The following is a 27,169-nucleotide window of genomic DNA, read 5'->3' on the forward strand; positions in this document are numbered from 1 at the left end:
GTCCCCATTCTGTTCCTCTATGTTGAACACCACTTAGAGGAAGCATTGAAAGTGCCAAGAGTGCAAAATGTACTCTGGGTGGGGGACTTCAATGCTCATGACCAAGGACGGTTCGGTAGCATCACCACAGACTGAGCTGACCGAGTCCTAAAGGACATAGCTGATAGACTCGGTCTGCTGGGAACCAACAGAGGGAAAAACATACTAGACCTCACCCTCACTAACCTTCCTGCTGCAGATGCATCTGTCCATGACAGTATCAGGAGGAGTGATCATCACACAGTCCTTGTGGCGACCGAGTCCAGTCTTCACATTGAGGAAACCCTCCATCGTGCTTTGTGGCACTCCCACCATGCCAAAAAGAGATAGATTTCAAAAAGATCTGGCAACTCAAGATTGGGCAACATTGAGGGCTATCAGTAGCAGCTGAACTGTACTCAAACACAATCTGTAACCTTATGGCCCGGCATATCCCCCACTCTACCATTACCACTCAGCCAGGGGGAGGAACCCCGGTTCTTTGATGAGTGCAGGAGGACATAGGAGGAGCAGCACCGACCATACCTAAAAATGAGGTGCCAACCTGGTGAAGCTACAACAATGGACTACTTGTGTTCCAAACAGCATAAGCAGCAAGTAATAGACAGAGCCAAGCAATCCCACAACTAACCAATCAGATCTTGGCAATGAAGATTATTATAAAGATTATAATAATGTGTAGCAACTAGGGGATATTGCAGTGTTAATGTAAGCCTACTTGTGACACTAATAAAGATTGTTATTATTAAGTCACTGAAGGTGGCAGGACATGTTGAGGGTGTGGTGAATAAAACTCATTGCATCCTCAGCTTAAGGGCACAGAGTACAAGAACAAGGAGGCTATGTTGCGCTTTTACGAAACAAGATACTAGCTCGACCTCAGCTGCAGTATTGCATCCAGTCCTGGTCACTGCACTTCAGGAATGAAGGAAAGGTGTTGGAGAGGGTTGAGAAAAGATTCATGAGAAAGGTTCCAGGGATGAGGAACTTTAGCTATGTAGATAAGATTGGAGAAGTATGGCTGTTTTCCTGGGAGAAAAGAAGGCTGAGATGAGATTAGATAGAGGCATTAAAAATCCCAAGGTGTCTGGACAGAGTAGATAGGCAGAAACTGTCCCCACTCGTGAAAAGATCGAGAATGAGAAGATGCAGGGTTTAAAGTACTTGGCAAGAGAAGCAAAAGCTGTAGAATAATGGGTTATAGTTATGGCAATGAAATTGTGATGTGCATCATGACGTAACAGTGACATCAGCCGAGATTACGAAATGAAGTCTGTACAAGAGAGAGATGTACTTACTTAAAAGTCTAGAATGTATGATAGTGTAAATAAAGGGAGTTTTTGAAGAAACATACTGGAGTTAGACCTACGGCACTCATAGGTATTGGGAAACCTTCTCAAACCAGACAGGCTAGAAGTTACCCGAAGAGTGATTCAAATAGCATTCATAGTGAAAACCAAATCACAAACCAAAAGCAACACAAGAAAAAAATCATTGGATAGGGAGGTTGGTCTTTGGAAATGCAGAGCAATTTCAATGCAGTGGGTCTTACTGGCTAGATTTGCTGGAACCGGTGCAGACGCTACTACAACACAGACCACAGACTTTTGTGGATTTTAAAAAGTAATATGTACGGGTTTTATTGTACTCTGAGCACAGAAAAATGCACACGTAGCTAATTTGACATTAATGGTTGTGCTTCAAGCTCGTACTTCTAGGCTTCTGCCAATGCAGCACTTGCACCAGTCACTGCTCAGTGTATAAATGAGCAGCTCACTGTTCTTTATCATATATAGTCTGCCTTTGTGGACAATACTCATTAATGCCCTTCCCACCATCTATAATAAACATAGCATGACCAAGATCAAAAAGTCATCTCAAAGAGCTGTTGCAACAAGCCGGCATCCTGCTGCGATGTAACACCACAGACTACATTGCAATCCCCACAATATAGAAGACATAGAAACAGCAGAGACCCTTAAATAAAATGTCCTCTGGAAGAAAATATTTCTACATGAACACAGAAGGCCACAGCAGGCATATCTGTAATAGGCAAAATGTTTCTAAACCTGACAGTGAGATACGGGTAGTCATGAGCTGGAGACAAACTATAGACGTGGCATGTTTCATCCAAGACTTTAACTTAATCACTGCATTTATACAGAAAGACAGCACGCCGGACTAAAACAGATCAGTGATAATTTAAAAAGGTTTAAAGGAGAGCCTTGTCCTTGTGAGCAAAGTTTCAAGCAAAGTTTAGGCATAACTTTTCACGGTACAAGCAGCACTTGCCTCTGCGTCCTTCAGCGAGTACAAACTGAAGACTAATCTGAAGCTTTGTTGTCTCGTTGCCCCTCCCATTGCATCTGTCAGACATGGTTAACCTGGACAAGGATAGTTGAGAAGTTAGCTGAGGGGTATGGAGCAGCAGGTACTTATTTGGAGTTACATTCGGGTTCAGTGCATGCCTCAGGAATCGCTATTGGGACCCTTACTTTGCTCATTCACATAAATAAGTTGGATGCAGAAGCTCAGTAGAAATTGATCAAATTCTCAGAACGGAACCAGCAGGAATAGGATAATGTGAGACAGCAACTTGGGAATTACAAAATAAATTAGTCAGAATAGCAATACAGACGGAACAATGACAGGTGAAATGTAATGCAGACAAGTAAAACATAGGAAGTAAAATATCATAGCACATTGGAAAAAGAGAAGTGGCATAATGACTCCATGAACATTACTGAAAAGGAATCTAGGAGCTTTCAAAAGACCTGAAATGTGACGTACCCAATCAATATCCATCAAATAGAACGATGCTTTCAGTCAAAACACCAGATGCAAGTCAGAGTCAGCCTCGAATGTTTTGGTACTGTGGCAAGCCTTTCCATGAATGACGGACAATTGCATACGTTACTCAATTGTTCAAAAAAGGTTAGAAGGACTTCCGGTGGTGGCCATGGAGTGAGTGGTGGCACATTTGGGTGGCTCCCGCTCAGGGTGAATTTTCTCAGTCCCTCCCCACCTGAGTTGTGTGGTGTTTGAGGGCAAAAGGTGTACGAGTGCACAGGGAAGGGAATACTCCTCTTGTTAGGTTAGGTTGGTGTATGTATCAGCAGACGAGGAGTACCGCGAGGAAGATAGAGCAGTTGGAGCAGGAACGTTTTTGGGGTGCAACACTGGGGAAGACGATGGAGGGCAAGGGGGCAGTGATGCCCTCCCAGTGGTCGACGGAGCTACTGGTGGAGTTCCTAAATGGCAAATTCCAGTTGAGGAAGGAGGCCTTCGAGGATTTGGCCAAGGTGGTGAGGTTGCATCGGTTCCTGGATAAAGAGATTTTGAGGTGGGTGACACACAGACCAAGAAATGCTCCTAATAGGGGAGTGAGCTGCGGATTTACCAGGACCTGGGTGCAGAGCTGGCCAAGTGGAGGGCCAGGTGCAATTGCATAAAGACCGCCCTCAACAAAAAGGGGGTGAAGTTCGGGATTTTTTTATCCTGCTCGCTTGTGGGTGACTCATCAACGGCAGAAATTATATTTGACTCGCTGGAGGATGTGGTAAACTTTATGAGAGACCATGGACTGGGAGGATTGGGAGGACATCAAACTCTGGAGAGGAGTTGTGTGTAAATTGTCGGGCCTATTGAGTGGGTTAATGTGCAGAATGCGACAGGGGAGCGGTGATGGTGAGTGTGCCTTTTGTTTCTCTTTGTTTGTTGGTGGTTGAGAGGGTTGGGGGGGGGAGGGGTGGACTGTGAGGGTGAGGGGAAGTCAGAGGCCTTGAGTGGGGGCCACCAAGCTAGGTGGGCGGGCTAGTTGACAGGAGTGAAGTGTGGGGTTCTCAGGAGGAAGGTGTTGGGGGGGGGGGGGGGGGGGGGTGGATTGGGTTGGTTCTTTGTTTGGTTTGGTGGGGGAGTGGGAGGGCAGGTTGCTGACGTGGGTGTCATTGGTGTAGTGCAGTTGAGAAGAGAGTGATTGTGACGGACATCTAGGTGTGGGCCTGGAGGAGTGTGTGACACGGCCCGGGGGCTGGCTTACAAAGGGGTATGGCTGTTCGGCAGGGGAGGGGGGTGGGAAGCCCCCCATCCAGGCTGGTCACACGGAATGTGCGAGGGATGAATGGGCCTGTTAAGAGGTTGCATGCTTTTGCGCATTTGAGGAGCTTGAAGACGGACATTGTGTTCTTGCAGGAAACGGACTTAAAGTTGGGCAATCAGACGAGGCTGAAAAAGGGATGGGTGGGGTAGGTGTTCCACGCGGGGTTAAACATGATGACACAGAGGGTGGCTATTAAGAGAGTGGCGTTTGAGGTGGGCAGCATTGTGGACGATACGGGGGATAAATATGTGATGGTCAGTGGAAGGTTGGAGGGAATGCCGGTGGTCCTGGTGAATGTTTATGCCCCGAATTGGGATAACATGGACTTTATGAGGAGGATCCTGGACCTGGACACGCATAGGCTGGTTATGGAGGGTCGATTTCAATAGGGTCTCGGATCCGAGATTGGACGGGTTGAGTTCCAAGTCGTCGAGGGTGTCGGTGGTGGCTCGGGGAGTTGAGGGGGTTCATGTATCGCATGGGGGGAGGGCGGACCCGTGGAGGTTTGGGATGCTGAGGGTCAAGGAGTTTAAATACCTCTCCCACTAGGTGTACTCACGGATTGATTTTTTCATCAAGGATAAGGCACTGTTGGGCAGGGGTGGCCGACTCGGGGTATTCGACAATCGTGGTGTCTGACTGGGCCCTGCACCGGGTGAATTTGCGGGTTGTTCAGGGGGAGGCCTAACGGCTGCTGTTGGCAGATGAGAGTGTGTGAGCGGGAGAGGGCTGCCATTCAGTGTGGATGAGGGAGTGTGAGCGGGTGAGGGCTGCCATTCGGGGTGGATGAGGGAGTGTGAGTGGGTGAGGGATGCCATTCAGTGTGGATGAGGGAGTATGAGCGGGTGAGGCCTTCCAATCGTGATGGATGAGGGAGTGTGTGAGCGGGTGAGGCCTTCCAATCGTGATGGATGAGGGAGTGTGTGAGCGGGTGAGGCCTGTTATTCAGGGTGGATGAGGGAGTATGAGCAGGTGAGGCCTGCTATTCGGGGTGGACATGGGAGTGTGTGAGCGGGTGAGGGCTGCCATTCGGGGTGGATGAGGGAGTGTGTGAGCGGGTGAGGCCTGTTATTCGGGGTGGACATGGGAGTGTGTGAGCGGGTGAGGGCTGCCATTCGGGGTGGATGAGGGAGTGTGTGAGCGGGTGAGGCCTGTTATTCGGGGTGGACATGGGAGTGTGTGAGCGGGTGAGGGCTGCCATTAGGGGTGGATGAGGGAGTGCGAGCGGGTGAGGGCTGCTATTCGGGGTAGATGAGGGAGTGTGAGCGGGTGAGGCCTGTTATTCGGGGTGGACATGGGAGTGTGTGAGCGGGTGGGGGAGCTGCTATTCAGAATTAAGTGGTGTTGAATAACACGGAGGAGGTCACGGCCGCCACGCTGTGGGAGGCACTTAAGGCTGTAGTTAGGGGTGAATTTACTTTGATACGGGCGCATAGGGAAAGGGTGGAGCATGAGGAGTGGGCAAGGCTAGTAAGGGAGGTTCTGAGGGTGGATCAGAGGTACTCTGTAGCACCAGAGGAAGGGTTGTTGAAGGAGAGGCAAAGGCTCCAGATGGAGTTTGGGTTAGTGTCCACGGGAAAGGCGATTGGGCATTTGCGGAGGGCCAGAGGGGCCCTCTGCCCTCAGCCCCAAGAAGAATGCTGGCCCATCAGCTGAGTAAGCAGGCAGCTGTTAGGGAGATCGGAAGGGTGAGGGACGAAAGAAGGGTGATGAACCCAGAGTGAGTGAATGGAGTATTTGAGGCCTTCTTCTGGTGGCTGTGCGAGTCGGAGCCCAGGTCTGAGGGGGCGGGGATGAGACGGTTCCTGAACGAGTTGAATTTCACTAAGGTGGAGGGGGAGAGGATGGTGATGGACGGAATCGGTGCGATGCAGGCAGTGAGGGCCCTGGGGCCGGATGGGTTCCCAGTAGAATTTTATAAAAAGTTTGGTGCGGAGATGGAGCAGCTGCTAGTGAGGATGTACAATGAGGAGAAGGATAGGAGGGTGGCCTTGGGTGAACTTGGCACCACTGGTAGAGGGAATGAAGGCGGTTTTCAAACGGTGGGATGTGTTGCCGCTTTCACTGGCTGGGTGCCTTCAGACGGTGAAAGTGACAGTGTTGTCCAGGTTCTTGTTCATTCTCCAGAACCTCCCCACCTTTGTTCCCAAGCTTTTTTCAGGCAGGTAAATGGGATAGGTTTGTTTGGACGGGAAAGACCCAGTGATGAGACGGGTATTCCTGGAGAGGGGCGGTGGGGGGTGCTGGCTTTGCCGAATTTGATAAATTATTACCGGGCAGCGAATATTGCGATGATGAGGAAGTGAGCGGCGGAGGAGGGATCAATGTGGGGGCGGATGGAGACAGCACCATGTAGGGAGACGGGTTGGAGGGCACTGTTGTTGGCGCCCCTTCCGTTCTTGCCGGTCAGGGACTCAATGAGCCCAGTGCTGGTTTCAGCTTTGCAGGTGTGGACACAGTGCAGGCAACATTTTGGGTTGGAGGGCACGTCCTTGTGGACGCCGATACGTGACAACCATAGATTTGTGCCGGCAAGGCTGGATGCGAGAATCCGGGGATGGGGCAGGCGGGGTTAGAGTACTTTAGGGACTTGTTCGTTGGATGCAAGTTTGCAGGTCTGGAGGAGTTGGAAGAAATGTACGAGATTCCCAAAGGAATGGTTTTAGGCATCTGCAGGTGAGAGATTTTATGAGGAGAGCGCCATCCTTCCCAGAACCGCCCGGGGGGGGGGGGGGGGGGGGGGGGGGGGGGGAATCACGTCCACACGTATTGCCCATTTTCAAAGCTGAGGGGGTTCTGGCAGGGATTCACGGATGTTATGTCCGAGCTTCTGGGTGTAGGGGTGGCTTCAAGTCCAGAGATGCCGAGATTTGGTGTGTCGGAAGATCCGGGAGTCCAGGTGGGGAAAGCCTCCCTGATAGCCCAGAGACACATTTTATTGTGTTGGCCGGACTTGAAGCCGCCAAAGGCGGGGGTGTGGGTGAGTGACCTGGAAGTATTCTTGGAGTTGGAGACGGTCAAGTTTGCTTTGCGGGGGTCGGAGGAGTAGTTCACCCGGAGGTGGAAACCGTTCATTGATTTTTAAAGGTGGATTGAGGAGTCAGCAGGGGGCTGAGGGGAAAGGGGGGGGGGGGGGGGGGGAATAAGTGCTAAAATTAGGAAGGCGAGACATGGTGGGGTGTTGGTATCAGGGAAGGTTGGGGATTTGTGGTTTCTGTTCATGTTGATGTTCTGGTCTTCTGACATTTTCGTGTGTATATACATATAAAAGCCTTGGATAAAAATATATTATTTTAAAAGGCTATAAGGAGAGCCCCAGCAATTACAGGCCAGTCAGTTGTGGCCAAGCTTCTGGAAACAATTATTCAAGATAGAATTAGTGGTCATGTGGGAAAATGTGGGTTGATTGGGAAGTGCCAGCATGGATTTCAAAAAGGGAAATGGTGTTTTAAAAAATTGCAGGAGTTTTTATGAAGAGCTAACGGAAAGGGTCGATGAGGGTAATGCTGCTGATGTGGTGTACACAGACTTTCGGGAACCATCGATACAGTGCCACACAACAGACTTGTTAAAAATGTTTTAGCTCATGGAATAAAATGGACTGCAGCAGGTAAGGTAAAGTCACCATAGTCCCAGATGACCATAGACAGCTTTCCCCTTTGAGTAGGGAGAGCTGACTGGTGGTGGTTTAACCTGAGGATCACCACACCTCAGGCGAGGGGCAAGGTTGAGAAGGTGGACCTTCATGAGAGGGACAGTAGCACCATGGATATAAAATTGGCTGAATAATAGGAGAGAGCAATGGTCAATGGATATTGTTTGGGCTGGAGGATGGTTTGTAATTGTGTTCCCCAAGAGTCGGTATTAGTACTCTTGCTTTTCCTGATATATAGAATGAAATAGAATTTACAGTGCAGAAGGGAGCCATTCAGCCCATTGAGTCCACACCGGCCCCTGAAAAAGTACCCTACCTAAGCCCACACTTCCACCCTATCCCCGTAATCCAGCAACCCCACCTAACATTTGGACACAACGGGGAAATTTAGCGTGACCAATCCACCTAACCCGCACATCTTTGTCCTGTGGGAGGAAACTGGAGCACCCGGAGGAAACCCAAGCAGACACGGGGAGACCGTGCAAATTCCACACAGACAGTGACCCAAGCTGGGAATCAAACCTGGGTCCCTGGTGCTGTGAAGCAACAGCGCTAACCACTGTGCTACCGTGCCGCCCTGATTAATGGTCTAGATCTTGCTATGTAGGGGACAATTACAAAGTTTGCAGATGATATAAAACTTGGAAATAATGTAAACTGTGAGGAGGACAGTGTAGAACTTTAAGCAGATAGAAATATGTTTGTGGAAGTTGGTGGAGCGAGCAGATAAGTGGACGATGAAGTTCAATGCGAAAAGATTTGAGGTGATGCATTTTGGTGGAAGGAACATGGAGAGATGATACAAAATAAGGGTACGACTCTTAAGAGGGTGCAGGAGCAAAGGGACCTGGGTGCATATGTGCACAGAAAGTAGCAGGACAGGTGGAGAGAGAAATTAATAAAGTACACAGTATCCTGGGTTTTATTAATAGGATCGTAGAGTACAAGAGCAAGGAGGTTATGCTGAACGTGTACAAGACACTAGATTGATCTCAGCTGGAGTATTGTATACATTTCTAGGTGCCACACTATAGGAACGATATGGAAGCATTGGAAAGAGGTCAGAAGGGGTTTACAAGAATGGTTCCAGGGATGAGAAACTTCAGTTATGAGGATAGGTTGGACAGCTTGGGAATTATTAAGTAATAGCAGCATAGTTGGAAAATCATAATGTAATCAAGCTGAGTCAGCATGGCTTCATGAATGGCAAATCGTATATGACTAATTTATTAGAGCTTTTCGAGGAAGTCTCAACCAGAGTGAATACAGGGGAACCAGTAAACGTGCTGTATTTGCTTCCAGAAGGCATTCGACGAGGTATACAAAAGGTTAAGTCAGAAGATAAGAGCCCATGCTGTTGGAGGTAGCAAACTGGCATGGAAAGAGAATTGGTTAATAGACAGGAAACAGCGAGTAAGGATAAGGGGTTCTTTTTCAGGTTGCAACCAGTAACCAGTGGGGTTCGACAGGAATCAGTGCTGGGACTGCAACTGTTTACAATATATATTAATGACTTGGAGGAAGGAAGCTCATATACTGTAGCCAAATTTGCACATGACACAAAATTAGGTAGAAAGGCAAGTTGGGAGAGGGATACAAACAGTTTGCAAAGACGTATTGATAGGCTAAGTGGGGGGAAAGTTGGCAAATGGAGTATAATGTGGGAAAATGTGATATTGTTCATTTTGGAAGGGAAATTAAAAGAACAGTATTATTTAAATGGAGAAAAACAGCAGAAAGCTGCAGCACAGAGGGACTTAGGGATACTTGTGCACGAAACACAGAAAACTACTACACAGGTGAAGCAAGTAATCAGGAAGGCTAATGAAATGTTGGCCCTTATTTCAAGGGGGCTGGAGTATAAGTCTTGCTGCAGCTGTGCAAGGTACCGGTAAGACAACATCTGGGGTACTGAGAGTAATTTTAGTCCCCTTATTTAAGGAAAGATATTTCATTTGGTGGCAGTTCAGAGAAGGTTCACGAGGATGATTCCCGGTATGGAGGGATTGCTAACTTACGAGCGAAGGTTAACCAAGTTGGGACTCTATTATTTGGAATTTAAAAGAGTGAGAAGTGATCGCATTGAAACATAGAGGCTTCGTAAGGGACTTGACGGGGTAAATGCTGAGAGGATGTTTCCCCTCATGGCAGAGCCTGGAACCTGTGGGCATAGTCTCAGAATAAAAAGGAGTTTCTTCTCTCAGAGGGTTGAGAGTTCTTGGAACTCCTTGCCACAGAGAGCTGTGGGGACAGAGTCCTTGTGTATATTTAAGACTGAGATAGGTTCTTGATCAGTAAGGGAATCCAAGATTACAGGGAATGAGCAGGAAAGTTGACGTGAGGAATGTTGGATAGGCCATAATCCTGCTGAATGGTGGAGTAGGCTCGAGGGGCCAAACAGCCGAATCCCGTTCCTATTTCTTACGGTCTTATGGTTAATGTTCTTCTTGGAGAGAAGAAGGCCAAGTGGAGTTTTGATGTTCCAAATCACGAGACAGAATAGATTGGGAGAAACTGTTCCCGCTTATAAAAGGATCAAGAACGAGAGGGCACAGATTTAAAGTGATTTGCAGAAGGGGCAAATGTGATGCGAGAAAAAAGCCACGAGTGCTTGGGGTCCGGAATCCACTATCTTGAAGTGCGGTGGAGGCAGAACCTACTGAGACATTCAAGAGGGCATGAGATGATTCTTTGAATAGAAACAATGTGGCAGGGGCAGGGGGGAAAAGGCAGGGGAATAGCATCAAGTCATAATGCTCATTTGGAGAGCATGTGCAGACACAGTGGATCGAATAAACTCCTTCTGTGCCATGGCAATTCTGTGTAAGTGGTTCAGAATAGCTTGGCAGGGTCCTGGTACAGAGCACAAGTCTCACACGCATACAGCAGAGTGGGCAGGGCCGTTGCACTGCAGGCTTTCAGTTTGGTAAACAAACATATTTCTCTTCACTTCCAGACTAATGTTTGAAGGCTGCCAACCGCTCCACATACCTCCTCTTTTCCCAAAGGTACTAAATCTTTGAGCTATGATTCATAGACAATGGCAGTCTACAGTGTCCAGTCCATGTCCTTAATCTTTACGTGAGTGTGACTGTGACTGTTGAGAACCTATTTGTCCATGGTGGATATTACAGCAAGGTACGTTCCTGTCTGTACCCAAAACCCACAGCAGTCAGTGGATAATTACAGGAATAGGAACCTTAGCTGGCAATTCTGATTTCCAGTTCAGGATAACAAACTCAGAGGCCTGTTACATTGCTGACATGTTGATAATACAGGATCAACTAACTCACAGGCCAGGAGTCAAAACTAGGCACTTGGGTCTATATAAATCACTAACATTTACTTTCCCATTCTGAATTCTGACAACTTTCTGGAGATCACACACCAAAGTACTGGAAAATTTTAGAACTTCCTCATACCTGATTAGGAAAAAGGTTTTTAAAAAATGTATTCTTAATGAAAGTTTTTACAAGACAAGGCAAAGAGAGAAAAGGTCATAGGTCATCAATGTAAAGCAGGTACAGCACATAACAGACGTCGTTACAAGCATAGGAACAAACAATAGAGGATGAGTTAGGAACAATATTCCCAACCTATTCCTTTCACGGTCCCTTCACGGATACAAGACCCAAAGCAGGATACCGTTACACAGAGTGACATCATGCCCATCACTTGAAAGGAAAACAGCAGAACCTAAAATTCACGAGAGCCCCAATGCGAAGGGGGGATTACACTTGTATCCCACAATGCAATCCAACCGCCATCCAGGCCCAGGACAGAGCAGACAACCATCACATGACTACAAAATTACAACGAGAGGACTATTACCACAAGTCCAAGTAAATCTCAGCCCTCAGACCCAGGGTCTCCTGTCCAAAGTGAGAGACCCTCATCAGGAGAAAAGACATACTCGGCCTGAAGGAAGAGTCAAACAAAGCCCAGTCCTCACCAGGATAAGATATAGTCTACCGGGGCCCGAAAAGGATAAAAGCATGGAGTAAAAATTAAATCCAAACCCGAAACTGATTAGTACAAACTGGGAGGCTGTCCCCGATCACAGCGACAATGAGCTAACTCCAGCAACCCCAAATTTCCACCCCTCACCCCACTCTGGTTCTGTCCGTCTTCCTTCTAAAGAAGACAGGAGGGAAAACAACAAGGATTATCAGACATTATAAGGCTGAAAATACATTTAGGATTAAGACACGAGCACAGGTCCCAAATTTAACATTCATTTCAACAAAACATTAAATCAGGATAACCAACAGTACAGGTCATCAGTACTGGGAAGCTCTTCATCTCCTTTCTGGCAAAGCCTCGAAGCTGCGTGTATCTAAGTATTTCCCCCTGCTCCAACCCATGCTTCGCTCCCAGCTCCTTCAATCCCGCAAAACGACCCCAAGAAATAAATCTTTTAGTGTCCTAATTCCTTTCTCCTCCCATCTCCGAAAATTTCCATCCCACTTCCCTGGCTCAAATCTATGGTTCCCCCGAATCGGCATTTCCCTTAACCCTGACCCCAACCTGAAGTGCCTTCAAATTCTCAACAAAGCTATTACTACTGGACTCCCTGAGTATCTCCCCGGGGCCATCGGTAGCGGCACTGGCGCTAGCGCCTTCATTTCCGACCCCTACCCAAACTCTCCTCCATTCTGACCCATTGGGAGTACTTTTCAGGATCTCCGATGGATTCCAATGTTGGACGCATGAGACACCATTACTTCCAGCATTGGGGGGGGGGGGGGGGGGGGGGGGGGGGGGGTTAACCTGACCTGTTCGGCCACTTCAAAACCATCATGTCTAGCATCAGAAATAGGATTGGATTGGATTTGTTTATTGTCACGTGTACCGAGGTACAGTGAAAAGTATTTTTCTGCATGCAGCTCAACAGATCATTAAGTACATGGGAAGAATAGGGAAAAAAAGAAAATACATAACAGGGCAACACAAGGTATACAATGTAACTACATAAACACTGGCATCGGATGAAGCATACAGGGTGTAGTGTTAATGAGGTCAGTTCATAAGTGCGTCATTTAGGAGTCTGGTAGCAGCAGTGAAGAAGTTGTTTTTGTGTCTGTTCGTGCGTGTTCTCAGACTGGACAAATCAGGGCCAGTGGTCAGAAGGCCAATCCAACACCAGGCCTCAAAGACAGGATAAATTGTGCTCCATCAAATTTAATATGCCCAGCATCCAGATTGAGATTCCCAAAACAAGGCACCCAACCCTCAAACTCAGTCAGGAACTCCTCCACCACCTCATTTTTCCGACTGGGCTCAGCGGAACACCCCTCCCGGTCCCCTTCCCTCCCCTCCGTCCCGAATCTACCAGGTTGGGCGACAGGCCATGCAGCAGCATCTCAACCATACGAAGAAGGGTTCTCACCAGAGACATTGCTCTCTCTATGGCAAGAAGTGCCTCATCAGTTCCATGAAAGTACCCCGGAACTTTTGGAATTGGGCCTTGACGACCTGTACCTCAGGGCCGAGATTTTCTGCCAGAACAGCATCTTCATTGGTAGCCATCATTCCCCGGTGCACACAGCACCGTCAGGGCAGGAACCCGCTCAAAGGCATCTGTGCCACTAAAGGCCAGGCCCCACCCCAGCTCCTTCCAGCCGACACAAACAAGCGAGGATTTAAACATTCTATCTTGGCTCTATCATACCAGACACCAACCAAACAATTCTCGGCACATAGTACATGCTATGTAAACCAAGAAAAGACATAAAAGAAATGTGGACGAGGATGAGAAGGCAGATTAAAAGATGTCGCTCGCGAAAACACGGCCACTCCCGCGCTCACTTCACATGTCTCCAACTAGGAAAGCGTTAAATAGATGCTCAAATAGATGCAAAGCATTTTTCTCCTTTGAACAAACAATAAGGTTAAGGTCGTTGTAATTATGCCAGAAACATGTGCACAGTGTGCAATTATATCTTTCAGTGTCCAAATTAGGTCAAGTTGCTATTTGTGGACAGTTTCCCACAGATGTTCAGAAAATGTCACCTTATAAGCTTCAGTTATTCAATATATTAAATATATCAAATGAGTAAAGATATTCCTGCTACAAATGAAAATAATGTTGCAATTATCTCCTGTACCGCTCATAAGCAGCCATATCCTCCAAACTCATTTCCAGTTCAATGTGTTCTACGAATTAGAAAAAAATAATGGCATCCGCATTTCTAACTATAGGTTGGAGGGAAAGCCATTGGTGAAGCAGCTGAACAACTTTGTGCTTCGGACCATATCCTGAGGAACTCCTGCAGCAATGCCCGGGCTGAGATAACTGGTCTCTGACAACCACAACCGTCCTCTATTGGGCTAAGTATGACTCCAACCAGTGGGTGGAAGGTTTTCTCTTTTATTCTCTTTGACCTCAATTTTGTGTGGGCTCCCTGATGCCAGACTCTGTCAAATGTTGTCTTGTTGTCAGGGCAGCCACTCTAACCTCTGGAATTCCACTCCTTTGTCCTATCTGTGGACAAAAGGACTGTAATCGTGTCTGGAGTGAGGAAACCCTGGCAAAACCCAAACGGAGCATTGGTGAGTAGGCGTTTGCTGAGTAAGTGCTGCCTGATGGCACTTTTCATCACTTTGCTAATGACCAAGAGTGGACAGATGGAGCAGTAATTGACCGGATTGGCTATAATCTGCTTTTTTGTGGATGGGGCATATTTGAGTAATTTAACACATTGTGAGGTAGATGCTGGTACTGTCAGTGCACTGGAACACTTCGGTTAGGAGGCACAGCTAGTTCTGGAGAAGAAATCTTCAGTACCAAAGCCAGGAGGTTGTTGGAGTGCATAACCTTTGCTGTAATCAATGCTAAAAATCAGGCACAATCTGCTTCACTCAACCTACACCATCTCCCTTCATCGCAATATATTTCTTACTGGGGTCTGGCTCCATAAATCTTCAGAAATACATCTAGGTAGCCATTATTAATGAGTCACCCAAAACAGTTCAGCCGCCCTCCTGCATCCCTTTCCCCCATTCCCATAAATACACCCTGTCTATTTGAAACAACTATTCTCCAATACACAGCCGCAACATTAAACTAAACAACAATTGTGACCTGTAAGTAAGGAGGGACAATTATTATATATTTCCTTTCAGAACAATGTCAGGGTCTTAGAGAGCACAAATTTATTGGAATGGTACCAGGGAAGAGCAATTACACAGAGAGGCTGTGGTTCTTCATCCTAGAGCTGGGTAGGTTAAGAGGTTTAATTGAGATGTTCAAAAATCTTTCTGAATTTTAATATATTAAATAAAGAGAAACTGTTCCCTTTGGTGAAAGAAATCTTAAACTCGAAAATGATTGGCAAAAAATCAAGAGGTGACATGAGGAAACCGTTTTTCACAATGAGTTGTGAAATGCATTACCTGAATGGGTGGTGGAATCAGATCCAATAGAAACATTCAAAAGGAATTGGATAACTATTTGAATGGAGTTATTTTTTTTAAGAAGGGGACATGGGGAAAGAATAGGGCTAACTGAATAGCTGTACCAAAGAAGCCACTGTCACAATGAGTCAAATGGTTTCTTCTGTGATGTAACAAGTCAATGAACAAGCAAATGTCTCTGTTTTAATGAAGCATGTTGTTTTCATTTTCTCTTTCCTGGCACTTGGATTTTTCCATCCTGCAAAATGTCAACCCGCAATCGGCTGACAAAATATTACTAGAGAGGCCGCATAACGTTACCCTTCTTTTTTTGTTAATAATCTTTATTGTCACAAGCAGGCTTGCATTAACCCTGCAATGAAGTTACTGTGAAAAAACCCTTGTCGTCACATTCCGGCACCTGTTCGGGTACACGGGAGGGAGAATTCAGAATGTCCAATTCACCCAACAAGCACATCTTTCGGGACTTGTGGGAGGAAACCGCAGCACCCGGAGGAAACCCACACAGACACAGAGAGAACGTGCAGACTCCCCACAGACAGTGACCCAAGCCGGGAATCAAACCTGGGACCCTCGCGCTGTGAAGAAACAGTGCTAACCAACGGAAGATGGAGACTTTCTCCAAGTTGGGAAGTGATCCTCCAGTCTGCCAACAACAGTAAAATCTGTCAATTGCACATCAATGGCCGCATGTCAAAATATCACGTGAGCAGAGACTGAAATCACTGAACTTCAGGATGGATCTTGTATCTAAAGATATGTAAATCTGATATCCCTGTGGGGCCACCATGCGTGCTACCTTTTGCACACCGCACTTGTCTTTATCAATAAAGACGAAGACCAGTGAAGATTAAGGTTTGACAGAAAGGTCATCCCAAATTTGAATTCCCTGAAGTTATAAGAAAAACAAACCACAATAGGCGAGAAAGAGAATTCTGAAGCTGATATCAATTAGTAAACTAAATGAAATAATTTGAAGTATTGCTCTAATTGACCTGCTAGTTGGGACGTCTTGGATACATTTGCTGTTGTTTTAACAATTGTTTCTCAAAGACTACTCGAATGAATGGATTTATGACATAGTTACAGCACTGTACTATATATAGCACTAGAAGACATTCCAGTCTTATATTACTCTAGGTAACTGATGACACTTTACAAGGTCAACTAGATACAGTATCAGTATGCACACTTTTCATTAGTAATGAAGTTAGTATTGCGGTTTGCACCAGGGACACAGTGATACTGCAAATGGCATCATACTGTTAAAAGTTTAAATACTGTACATTAAACCTTAAAAAAAAGCTAAAACTCATTTACACTTTGCCTCCTCCTGTCAAAATGACAGGCATCCAAGTTGCAAGCATTTGGTAGGAGGTGGACCTCAAGAGAAGTGGGCTGTCAAGACCAGTCGGTGTGTTTGGGAGCAGTGTGAAAATATCCCCTGCTTTTCTTATCTCAATTAATCTTGACAGCAGCAGACATTCATACAAAAACTCATCTCCCCAATATACCAACATGAACCAAATATGCAAGAGCAAAACCTGTTAAGAACCGGGGGGAACTGGAAGTGACGTTTTCCCGTCCACACAGGTGAACACAGTGCCTGCAGTCATCCGGCATGCATTTGAATGGGTTTATGCTGGGTGAGGACCAGTCAACCATGAAATTAATTTGATGTGTGTACACATTGGGTCTTGTTTCACTGCGTTTAATATAAACACAGAAAAAATTGAGTCTTCAGAAGAAAGCAGGCTTTCAAATGTAATCCATCAGCCTATTAAGTTGATACTTTCTGTTCTATCTGATTTCCCTCCTCTTTTAAAGAAATACTAGAATTGCAAATCCCAAACACTCTCCTAGCTTTCAGACCAATGAGGAAACAGGTAGCATCAAAGCAAAACAGGAATCTTCTTACAAAATGCATTATAATTTCTAAAAGAAATACTGGGCGGGACTCCACGCAGCCCGATGACAAAATCAAGAATGGCAATCGGGTGGAAAATGGCTCCCGCGCCGAAATCGGGGTAGGCGCCGGTTTGACACCGATTGCCGATTCTCCGACCCCTCCAAATCGGGATCATCGCGACGTGCGCCGCACGCAGTCGCAACCCTGTCAGTGCGCCATCAGATGGCCCACCCGCAATGCTCCACCTCCAGTGAGCCGGGTTCCCAGTGGTCGGGAACCCGGTGTGCTGGCTGCGGATAGTGCCCAGCGCCGCCACACTCAGCCGAGATCCGTGCCGCTGGCCGGGAGGCTCTGGTAGGGCTGGGAGAAGTGGTGGGGTGCAGGTGTAGGCATGCGTGGCTGCAGTTTATCGGCCCTGTGCATGTGCAGCCTGGAACCCAGCAATCCCACGGGTACTTCACGTGGCACCACCAGTGCTAGCCCCTCACCGGTAGCAGAATCGGTGAGGGGTTTGTGCCGTTTTCCTGTCCTGAAACACCACGGATTCTCCATTGGCGCCGGCACTTAGCCTCAGAAACAGATGATCTTGTTTCGTGTTTTTGCTATCAGAAGCCAAAATACATAGGGTTTTGCACTCATACGAAATGTTCCTAGCAAACAGTGAATAAGGGCTCACAGAACCGGGATTTATCGACTGGATTTTCTTTCCAACATTCCCAGCTCTCCTCTTCTGAAAATGGAACCTCACCAAAGTGGCCATTCTTCATCTGTCAGCTTTGACAGTGGATGCCAAAATTATATCAACAGGAATAGGACATTCAGCACCTTGAATCTAAAATCGATTGATGTGAACTGAACAGACAGACCATAGCCTTTGGGAGAAGAGTGTTCCAGATTTCCAAGACCTTTTCACTCCTGATGTTACTCCTTTTTTTAAAAAATAATTTTTATTGAAAGAATTTTTTACATGAAGATATTTACCCCAACTAACTATAAAATATTACAAAATATTCCCTCTTAACAAATATCCCCCCCCCGCCCGAACTCGCGCGCGCGTTGTCCCTCCCCCCCTCCCCCCTCCCCCAAAAACAAACAAAGCAACAATCAACATCAAACATGAACTGCGAGCAAATTTGCCCGCATTTCAACCGTAAATAACCCACCACAACCGTTGTTGCCACCCCCTCCCCCCTCCCCTCCCCTCCCCCCCGGGTTGCTGCTGCTGCGACCTCTGTACCCTATCTCTGAGCCAAAAAGTCGAGGAAAGGCTGCCACCGCCTGAAGAACCCTTGTACCGACCCTCTCAGGGCGAATTTGACCCTTTCCAACTGAATAAAGCTTGCCATGTCATTAATCCAAGTTTCCACGCTTGGAGGCCTCGCGTCCTTCCACTGTATTAGTATCCTTCTTCGAGCAACTAGGGACGCAAAGGCCAGTACTCCGGCCTCTCTTGCCTCCTGTACCCCCGGCTCCACCCCAACCCCAAAGATCGCAAGTCCCCATCCTGGTTTGACCCTGGACCCCACCACCCTCGACACCGTCCTTGCCACCCCCTTCCAGAACTCCTCCAGTGCCGGACATGCCCAAAACATATGGACATGGTTCGCTGGACTTCCCGAACACCTGACACATCTGTCCTCACCCCCAAAGAACCGACTCATCCTTGTCCCCGTCATATGGGCTCTATGTAGCACCTTAAATTGAATGAGGCTAAGCCTCGCACACGAGGAGGAAGAATTAACCCTCTCCAGGGCATCAGCCCATGTCCCATCCTCTATCTGTTCTCCCAGCTCCCCCTCCCACTTGGCTTTCAGCTCCTCTACTGATGCCTCCTCCGCCTCCTGCATTACTTTGTAGATGTCCGATATCCTCCCCCCTCCGACCCAGACCCCCGAGAGCACCCTATCACTCGCCCCCCTACTGGGGAGCCTGATGTTACTCCTTAATGGCCTGTTTTGAATTTCAAGATTATGCTGCCTTGTTGTGGAACGCTCCACCAGAGAGAATAGTTTTCCTAAATCTACCTTATAAAATCCAGATAGGTGTGAGGTGATGCACTTGGCCAAGACAAACAAGACAAGGAAATATATGATGACCGGCAGGGCCCCGGGAAGCACCGAGGAACAAAGGACCTTAGTGTGCATGCACATCAGTCCCTTAAGGTAGCAGGGCATGTGGATAAAGTGCTTAAGAAGGCATGTGGAGGAGGCAGCTCGGTGGCGCTGTAGTTAGCATTGCTGCCTCATGGTGCCGAGGTCTCAGGTTCGATCCCGCTCTGGATCGCTGTCCGTGTGGAGTTTGCACATTCTCCCCGTGTTTGCGTGGATTTCACCCCTACAACCTAAAGATGTGCGGGTTAGGTGGATTGGCTATGCTAAATTGCCCCTTAATTGGAAAAAAATAATTGGGTACTCTAAATTTTTTTTTTTTAAATCAATTCATAAAAAAAGGCAGCATATGGCACAGTTGCTTTTATTAGCTGTGGCATAGAGTTTGAGAGCAGGTAAGTTATGGTGGAACTGTATAAAACATTGGTTAGCCAACACCTAGAATATTGTGCGCAGTTCTGGCATCCACATTATAGGAGGGATGTGATAGCACCGGAGAAGGTGCAGAGGAGATTTACCGGGATGTTGCCTGGACTGGAGAGTTTCAGTTATGACGAGAGATTGGATAGACTTGTATTGTTTTCCTTGGAGCAGAGGAGACTGAGAGGGGACATGATTGAGATGTATAAAATTATGAGGGACTTAGAGTAGACAGGAAGAAACGTTTCCCCTTGGTGGAGGGATCACTGACCAAGGGGCATAGATTTGGGATAGGGGCAGGAGGATTAGAAGGGTTGAGAGGAAAAGCTTTTTCACCCAGAGGGTAATAGGAGTCTGGAACTCACTGCCTGAAGGGATGGTGGAAGCAGAGGCCCTCATAACATTTAAGAAGTATTGAGATCGGATGCACTGGAGAAGGTCAATTCGGATGCACTGGAGAAGGTCAATTCTTCCTCCTCGTGTGCGAGGCTGAGCCTCATTCAATTTAAGGTGCTGCATAGAGCTCACATGACGGGGACAAGGATGAGCCGGTTCTTTGGGGGGGAGGACAGGTGTGTCAGATGTCTGGGAAGCCCAGCGAACCATGTGCATATGTTCTGGGCATGTCCGGTGCTGGAAGGGTTCTGGAAGGGGGTGGCAAGGACGGTGTCGAAGGTGGTGGGGTCCAGGGTCAAACCAGGATGGGGGCTTGCGATCTTTGGGGTCGGGGTAATTTGCCCTGAGAGGGTCGGTACAGGGATTCTCCAGGCGGTGGCAACCTTTCCTTGACTTTTTAGATCAGAGATAGGCGTTCGGGGTCGTGGCAGCAGCAACCCGGGGGGGGGGGGAGGGGAGGGGGGGCGGGGGGGGGGGGATGGGGGGGGAGGGGAGGGGGAGCGGGGGGGGAGGGGAGGGGGGGGCAGCAATGGTCGTGGGGGGACATGCACGACTGTAACGCGGGCAAGTCTGCTCGCTGCTCATGTCTGAAACTGTAGGCTGCCTTGTTTGTTAAGTTGTTGCTTGGGGGGGGTGGGGGGGAGGAATGGTGCGCGCGAGAGGGCGGGCGAGGGAGGGATATTTGCCTAGAGGGATTGTGTTGTAAATAATTTAAAAATTAGTAGGGGTAAATGTCTGTATGGAAAAACTCTTTCAATAAAAATTATTTTAAAAAAAAAAGAAGTATTGAGATGAGCACTTGCAATGCCAAGTCATATTAGGCAATGGGCCCAAGTGCTGGAAAATGGGATTAGAATAGTTAGGTGGTTGTTTTTGACCGGCACATACACGACGGGCTGATGGGCCTTCTTTATGCTGTAGACTTTGATGACTCCAACTCTTCAACCATTTTCAATAGCTTGATTAGATCAACTCTCAACTTCCTCAACTCAAGGAAGAGCAAGTTAAGTTCAGGCAACCTTTCCTTGTAATTTAGCCCTTTAAACTTTGAGAATCTGTGTGGAACATTCGGTGTGTGGCAGCCTCCGATCCTCACACGATCTCTGAATCATACTTCTAGAAGAAGTTGTTTTATAGCAGTCAGATCCGAAATTCTAGCTAATTTTCTCTGCTTTTACCTCGGCGAATCAAAATTACCATTGCCTTTGCTGAAGCTAGCTAAATTAGCATTCCTCCATCACACAAGGTAGATCAGAGGCTGAAGTTTCCGACTCAGCATTCTGTACTGTCTAAACTAGAAGCGCCACCATTGCTGAAATACCTGATTTTACTCGAGGTAATAACTTAAGAGATAATACGTTAAAATACAAGCAGGGGATTAAGGAGGAGCCAACATTTTATCCTTACACAAACTGACAGCATCAATAGTGCAAGAATTTCCCCAAAGGAATTGGCTGCTGTCTTTGAATTTTTAAAAATCTTCCAACACTTTTTCAATTTGTTTCTACTCAGGAGGGTTGGTTAAGTGTGCACTTGACCTCAACTTAAAACAAGATAGAAAAACATAAATATGCTGGTTTACAAGTACAAAAATACATAAAGATTCTTCTGTTATATTTAAAACATTATTGACTTGTGTAACATTTGGCTAAAAACCGCAGATTCTCGTAGAATCTCATAGAATGTACAGTGCAGAAGGAGGCCATTTGGCCCATCGAGTCTGCAGCGGCCCTTAGAAAGAGCATCCCACTCAAGCCCACACTTCCGACCCACTCCTGCAACGCAGTAACCCCACCAAACCTTTTTTGGACACTAAGGGCAATTTAGCGTAGCTAATCCACCTAACCTGCACATCTTTGGACTGTGGGAGGAAACTGGAGCACCTGGAGGAAGCCCACACAAACACGGGAGAACAGGCAGACTCCGCACAGACAGTGACCCAAGCCGGGAATCAAACCTGGGACCCTGGAGCTGTGAAGCAACTGTGCTAACCTCTGTGCTACCGTGCTGCCCAGATTAAAAGAGTAATACCCGGCAATGTGGAAAATTGCCCAGGTGTGACCCTTACACAAGAAACAGGACAAATCCAACCCTGTCAATTACTGACCTATCAGTCTACTCTCAAACTTTCAGTAAAATGATGGAAGGAGTCATCCACAGTGCTATCAAGCGGCACTTACTCAGCAATCACCTGCTCATTTTGGGCTCCGGCAGGGTCACAGATCCTGACCTCATTACAGCCTTGGTTCATACATGGACAAAAGAGCTGAATGCCAGAGGTGAAAGTGACTACTCTTGACATCAAGGCAGCATGTGATCGAGTATGGGATCAAGGAGACCTAGCCAATGGGAATCGGGGGGAAAACACAGCACTGGTTGAAGTTATACCAGCACAAAGGAAGATGATTGTGGTTGTTGGAGGTCAGTCATCTCAGTCCTGGGACAATACTGAAGAAATTCTTCTGGGGAGTGTCCTAGGCCCAACCATCTTCAGCTGCCACATCAATGATCTTCCTTCCAACATAAGGATAGATGTGAGAATGTTTGCTGATGACTGCAAAATATTCAACACCATTTGTGACTCCTCAGATAATGCATCAGTCCATGTCCAAATGTAGCAAGACCTGGACAATATCCAGATTTGAGCTGACAAGGGGCAAGTTACGTTTGTGCCACACAAGTGCCAGACGACACTCAATGTCATTACCATCGCTGAACCCCCCACAATCAACATCCTGGGGGTTACCATTGATCAGAAACTGAACTGGACGGGCCATATTAATACTGTGGCTACCAGGGCAGATCAAAGGCTAGGAATCCTGTGACAAGTAACTCACCTCCTGACCACCCCAAAGCCTGTCCACCATCTACAAGGCACAAGACAGGAGTGTAATGAAATACTCTCCACTTGCCTGAATGGGTGCAGCTCCAATAACACTCAAGAAGCTCGACACCATCCAGGACAAACAGCCTACTTGATTTTCACCCCTTTCCACAAGGATTCACTCCCTCCACCACCGATGCACAGGAGTAGCAGTGTGTACCATTTACAAGGTGCACTGCAGGAACTCACCAAGGGTCCTTAAGCAGCACCTTACAAACTCATGAGCACCAGCATCTCGGAGGACAAGGGAGCAGATACATGGGAATCCCACCACTTGGGTTCCCTTCCAAAACACTCACCATCCTGACTTGGAATTATATTGCTGTTCCTTCACTGTTGCTGGGTCAAAATCCTGGAACTCCCTCCCTAATAGCACAATGAGTACCTACACCACACAGGCTGCAGCGATTCAAAAAGGCAGCTCACCACCACCATCTCAAGGGCAATTAGGGATGGTCAACAAATGCTGGCCTAGACAGTGAAGCCCGCATCACATAAAAAAAAATTTTTTTTAAACATTGTCAGTGTTTCCAAACTTGTCAAATGTTCCTGACTCATCTTACTTCACAGATCATTTTTCACTCTTTTCAATACAGAGAACGAACATTCACCAGAAGCATTTGTGACAGGTATTGTTAAAAATATTTTCAGAATGTTTTTCATATTTGTACGTGGTGGTTTGCAGACTTTTCCAAGTCTGCACAAATCAGCTGGTGATCTTGAAGCACAGAGCTCAACATTATCATGAAATGCATGTATTGTTTCACTTCATCGTCAAAACGATTTGCATCTATGTCCTCCCGGTAGAATTCAATTAATCTCTTACTGCAGCGGTTCTTAGTATTCTCATCCAAAATTTTGTCGAAAAGTTTTCTTCAGAGATTCACTTCTACTCTGCAATTGCATTATTAGTGTATCACAAATAACACTGACAATCACAACGATAATCATCTATTTCCCTTTTAAAGTGATTTCATTTTCTCTAATTACATCAAAAAGTAACTGCCTGTGTCTTGTACGCTTCTCATCATCAGAAGGACCTGTACTCTTTGTTAATGTTAGTGGCTCTGCTTCCACTGAGGTTTGGTAACTTCGAACTTCCTTGACAAAACTGAGGTTAACAATTGTGACGCATTCAATGAAGTTTTTTCAACATTTTGCAGTGATTTGCTGATGGCATTAAATCTTTGAAATAAATAGTTCTGCAAAACAGTAAAAACTGCAATATTGCACTTTTCAAATGCACAAATTCACTAAAGATTTTGCTTCAGCTTCCACAAGTGATTTCTCTGAATTGGATGTGATTATGTCTGATAAGCATTCCTTTATATCAACAAAGTTCTGTCTCAAAGCCAGAAACATCTGCACCAAGAGGCCACCTAGTATCACCAATTCTTTTGACCATTAAATGTTTTCCATGTGCCTGCTCCAAGCGTGATTGCAGCATAGTCCACTGATGCGTGGAAACCAAAGAGAAGGCATACAAGTTGTGAACAAAGTCAAAAAACAGACGGCTGCCTTACACAATTCAGCTGCTGCGTTACAGATTAAATTCAAGGAGTGACTGGAACATGGGATGAATAATGCACAGGGTCTTGCTTATCGACCTGAATATTGTCCTGCCATATTTGCAGCATTATCAAAGCTCTGCCCACGACAATTTTTGATGTCCAATCATAAGTTTGCAGTGATTTCCAAAATATGTGTTTCCGGGCACTCAGAGTGTGGGGCTGTAGCTGGACAAACAACTTCAACGTTGCTGGTCACATATCCTCAAATTAAAGTCAATTGATCCACATGACTCACATCTGGTATTGAATCCACTGTTATGGAACCGTATTTGGCATCGCTGACTTCATTAGTGAATTGGTTTCTGCCATTATAGTGATGAAGTCATTGTAGGTTCTGTGCATTAAAAAGTTGGTCTTCCGACTGGATGAAGGCGGCGGCGGCGGAGGGCGGGATTTTGTCACCGCCAGGATCCTGTAGAGACCTCAGTCAGAAGCAGTGGCTCGGCTATCGGGTTGCAGCACTCTCCTCCAGCTCGCCGGCTTCCGAGATGAGTTCCTCCGCAGCAGGGTTGAAATCCGTGGATTATGAGATCTTCGGGGAAGTGCAGGGTGTCTTCTTCCGGAAGTACACTGAGGAACAAGCCAGGAAGCTAGGCCTGGTTGGCTGGGTAAAGAACACGTCACAAGACACAGTGATTGGACAGGTGCAGGGAGCAGTTGAAAAGGTTAACTTTATAATGAACTGGCTGAAATCCGTGGGGAGCCCAATGTCTCGGATCGACAGAGCCAATTCCTCAAACGAGAGAGAGATCTCCAAACTGGACTTTGATATGTTCTCAACCAGATACTAAGATACCGCAACGGCTGGCGCTTGCTGGGACTTTGCTAATATCACCGTTAATGTCATTTAGCTGGGAGAGGGAGCCATTTGTAGGATGTGAGGGTTTGGAGACTTGGAAGGGGAGTAGGTTGCTTGCTATCTGTGATCTTACTTTACCCATTTTCCCCATAAATTCTGAGTCTTTGGGGTGGGGAGGGGGGGGGGGGGGGTCTGGCAGTCAACCTTCATGCATCTTTGAAAAAAAAAGTACTGTTTGCACTAGACCGGTTCTGAGATGGTGTTGCAAAGAGTGTTGAAGGGATGTGATCTTCCTTTCACATCAGGGAAAGTTGGGAGCAAATCGCTCTGTTCCTCCACCCTTCTTAAGATGTATTTTTGAATTTATTGTTCAGTTCAAATCAAGACCCGGTAGAACCACTTCCCCCACTTTGATTTAATGCTTTTAAACGAGGTCTGCCACCAGTCTCCTGATGGTCACTCGTCTCCAGATGGTTGTACTGGTGGCAGATGAAAAGTGGGTCCCTTCTGCTGTTAGAACAAGGTGGGTTGGCCGATCCACACGAGGAAGTGCAGTGTTGCATGCCAGACTCGACAACCCCATGATAATATAGTGAATGTTTTAGTGATCGCTTCGGGCAGCACTGATGTTGGCAATTCTTAAAGGCAAAAACAAAACTCACTCGCAGTTGTTTCTGTTGAATGTTCTTACGTTTGGTGTCAACCGACTTTATTAAACTGGGATCGTACATCATGCAGCATGAAAAAAAAAGGTTGGTCTTCCCTGAGCCACAATACTGATGACTTTTCGAATGCTCTTTGAGAAGTTCATCAATTGCAAAGATATTCAAGTCAGGCCAAGAAAATGTGCTTGCTCAGTTTGACACTGATGACTCATCATGTCCTCTTAAAGGAACACAGCAGTTTGTTGACTGTGACAACACATCTCAGCACTTTCCTCCAGTAAGAACACTCTTTTTCAAACCGAGCCGATATGGCAGAATCAATTCTTCCAAACAATTTACATCTTTGAACAAACGCGCACACAGATTTATATGATTGAGATTTGGAAGTTTCATGATCAGCAATATCGTTTCGAACATTTCTCCAGTTAGAGAACCCATCGACAAATCCTCGTTCCCCTTTACAGGGGGTCAGGGAATAATTAACAAACATAACAGTAGACTGCCTTAGATTTCTCCTTTCCATCATGCCATTTCTCTTCACCTCGAAAAAAAACGGGACTCATGAAGACTTCTCAACTGCCTTCGTTCTCAAACCTCTAACTCTTCTCTCAAATTATCCGTATTACCCCTGATCTCTGGTACATTTATTACGAAATATTCAAACATATCCAGTGGAACAGGTTTTGGCCATAAGGCAATGTTTTCAGGGTAGGTTTCTTCCCTCGAGCAGCAGAAGGACAATGTGCTTGAGCAGTATTTTGTAGTTCCATTTCCATTTCACTTCTTGTTCAAGTTTTTCAGGCCATGTGTTGTCTCTGGAAATCAGCAGGTCAAAATGATTAGGCCAGTCGCCAAACACTTTGTTAGATGTTGTTGTTGAGGATGAACCTGCAGTTTTGGCACTGCTCGATGCTTCAAACCTTTTAAAGTAAAGTTGCAAATTATCTTTTTGCTTTGCTTTATCCTCTTGCCTCGCCTTCAATTTCCTGCATTTCTGACTGTCAGATTCATAGTGTCTCTTCATAGTGATTGGTCTGTCTTGATTTCAACGAGCATTAATTTTCAGAAAGAGCAGGTTTCTTTGCCCTCCTCAGCCCTGGCCTGGGGATCAAGTCACCCCTGCATCTGCCCCTCAACGGCCTAAGTTCACAGGGTGGCTCACTGGCAGCCTGACTGCTGCTGGCTATGTGGCCTGGCCTCTGCTCTCG

The 27,169-nt window shown here is 46.6% G+C and overlaps 2 protein-coding genes across 3 annotated transcripts in view; one reads left to right on the forward strand and one right to left on the reverse strand.

Moving 5' to 3' along the window:
• The window catches only part of LOC119971305 (plasmanylethanolamine desaturase-like), a 166,007-nt gene that overhangs the window by 72,448 nt on the left and 66,390 nt on the right, over window positions 1-27,169 (reverse strand). The window lies entirely within an intron of this gene.
• Window positions 24,863-25,470, forward strand: LOC119971998 (acylphosphatase-2-like). Its single transcript, XM_038808426.1, has one exon. The coding sequence runs from the start codon at window positions 24,863-24,865 to the stop codon at window positions 25,286-25,288; it is 426 nt and encodes a 141-aa protein (XP_038664354.1). The 3' UTR covers window positions 25,289-25,470.

This window comes from Scyliorhinus canicula, chromosome 9 (genome assembly GCF_902713615.1).
Source record: "Scyliorhinus canicula chromosome 9, sScyCan1.1, whole genome shotgun sequence".
In the NCBI taxonomy this organism is placed as follows: Eukaryota; Metazoa; Chordata; class Chondrichthyes; order Carcharhiniformes; family Scyliorhinidae; genus Scyliorhinus; species Scyliorhinus canicula.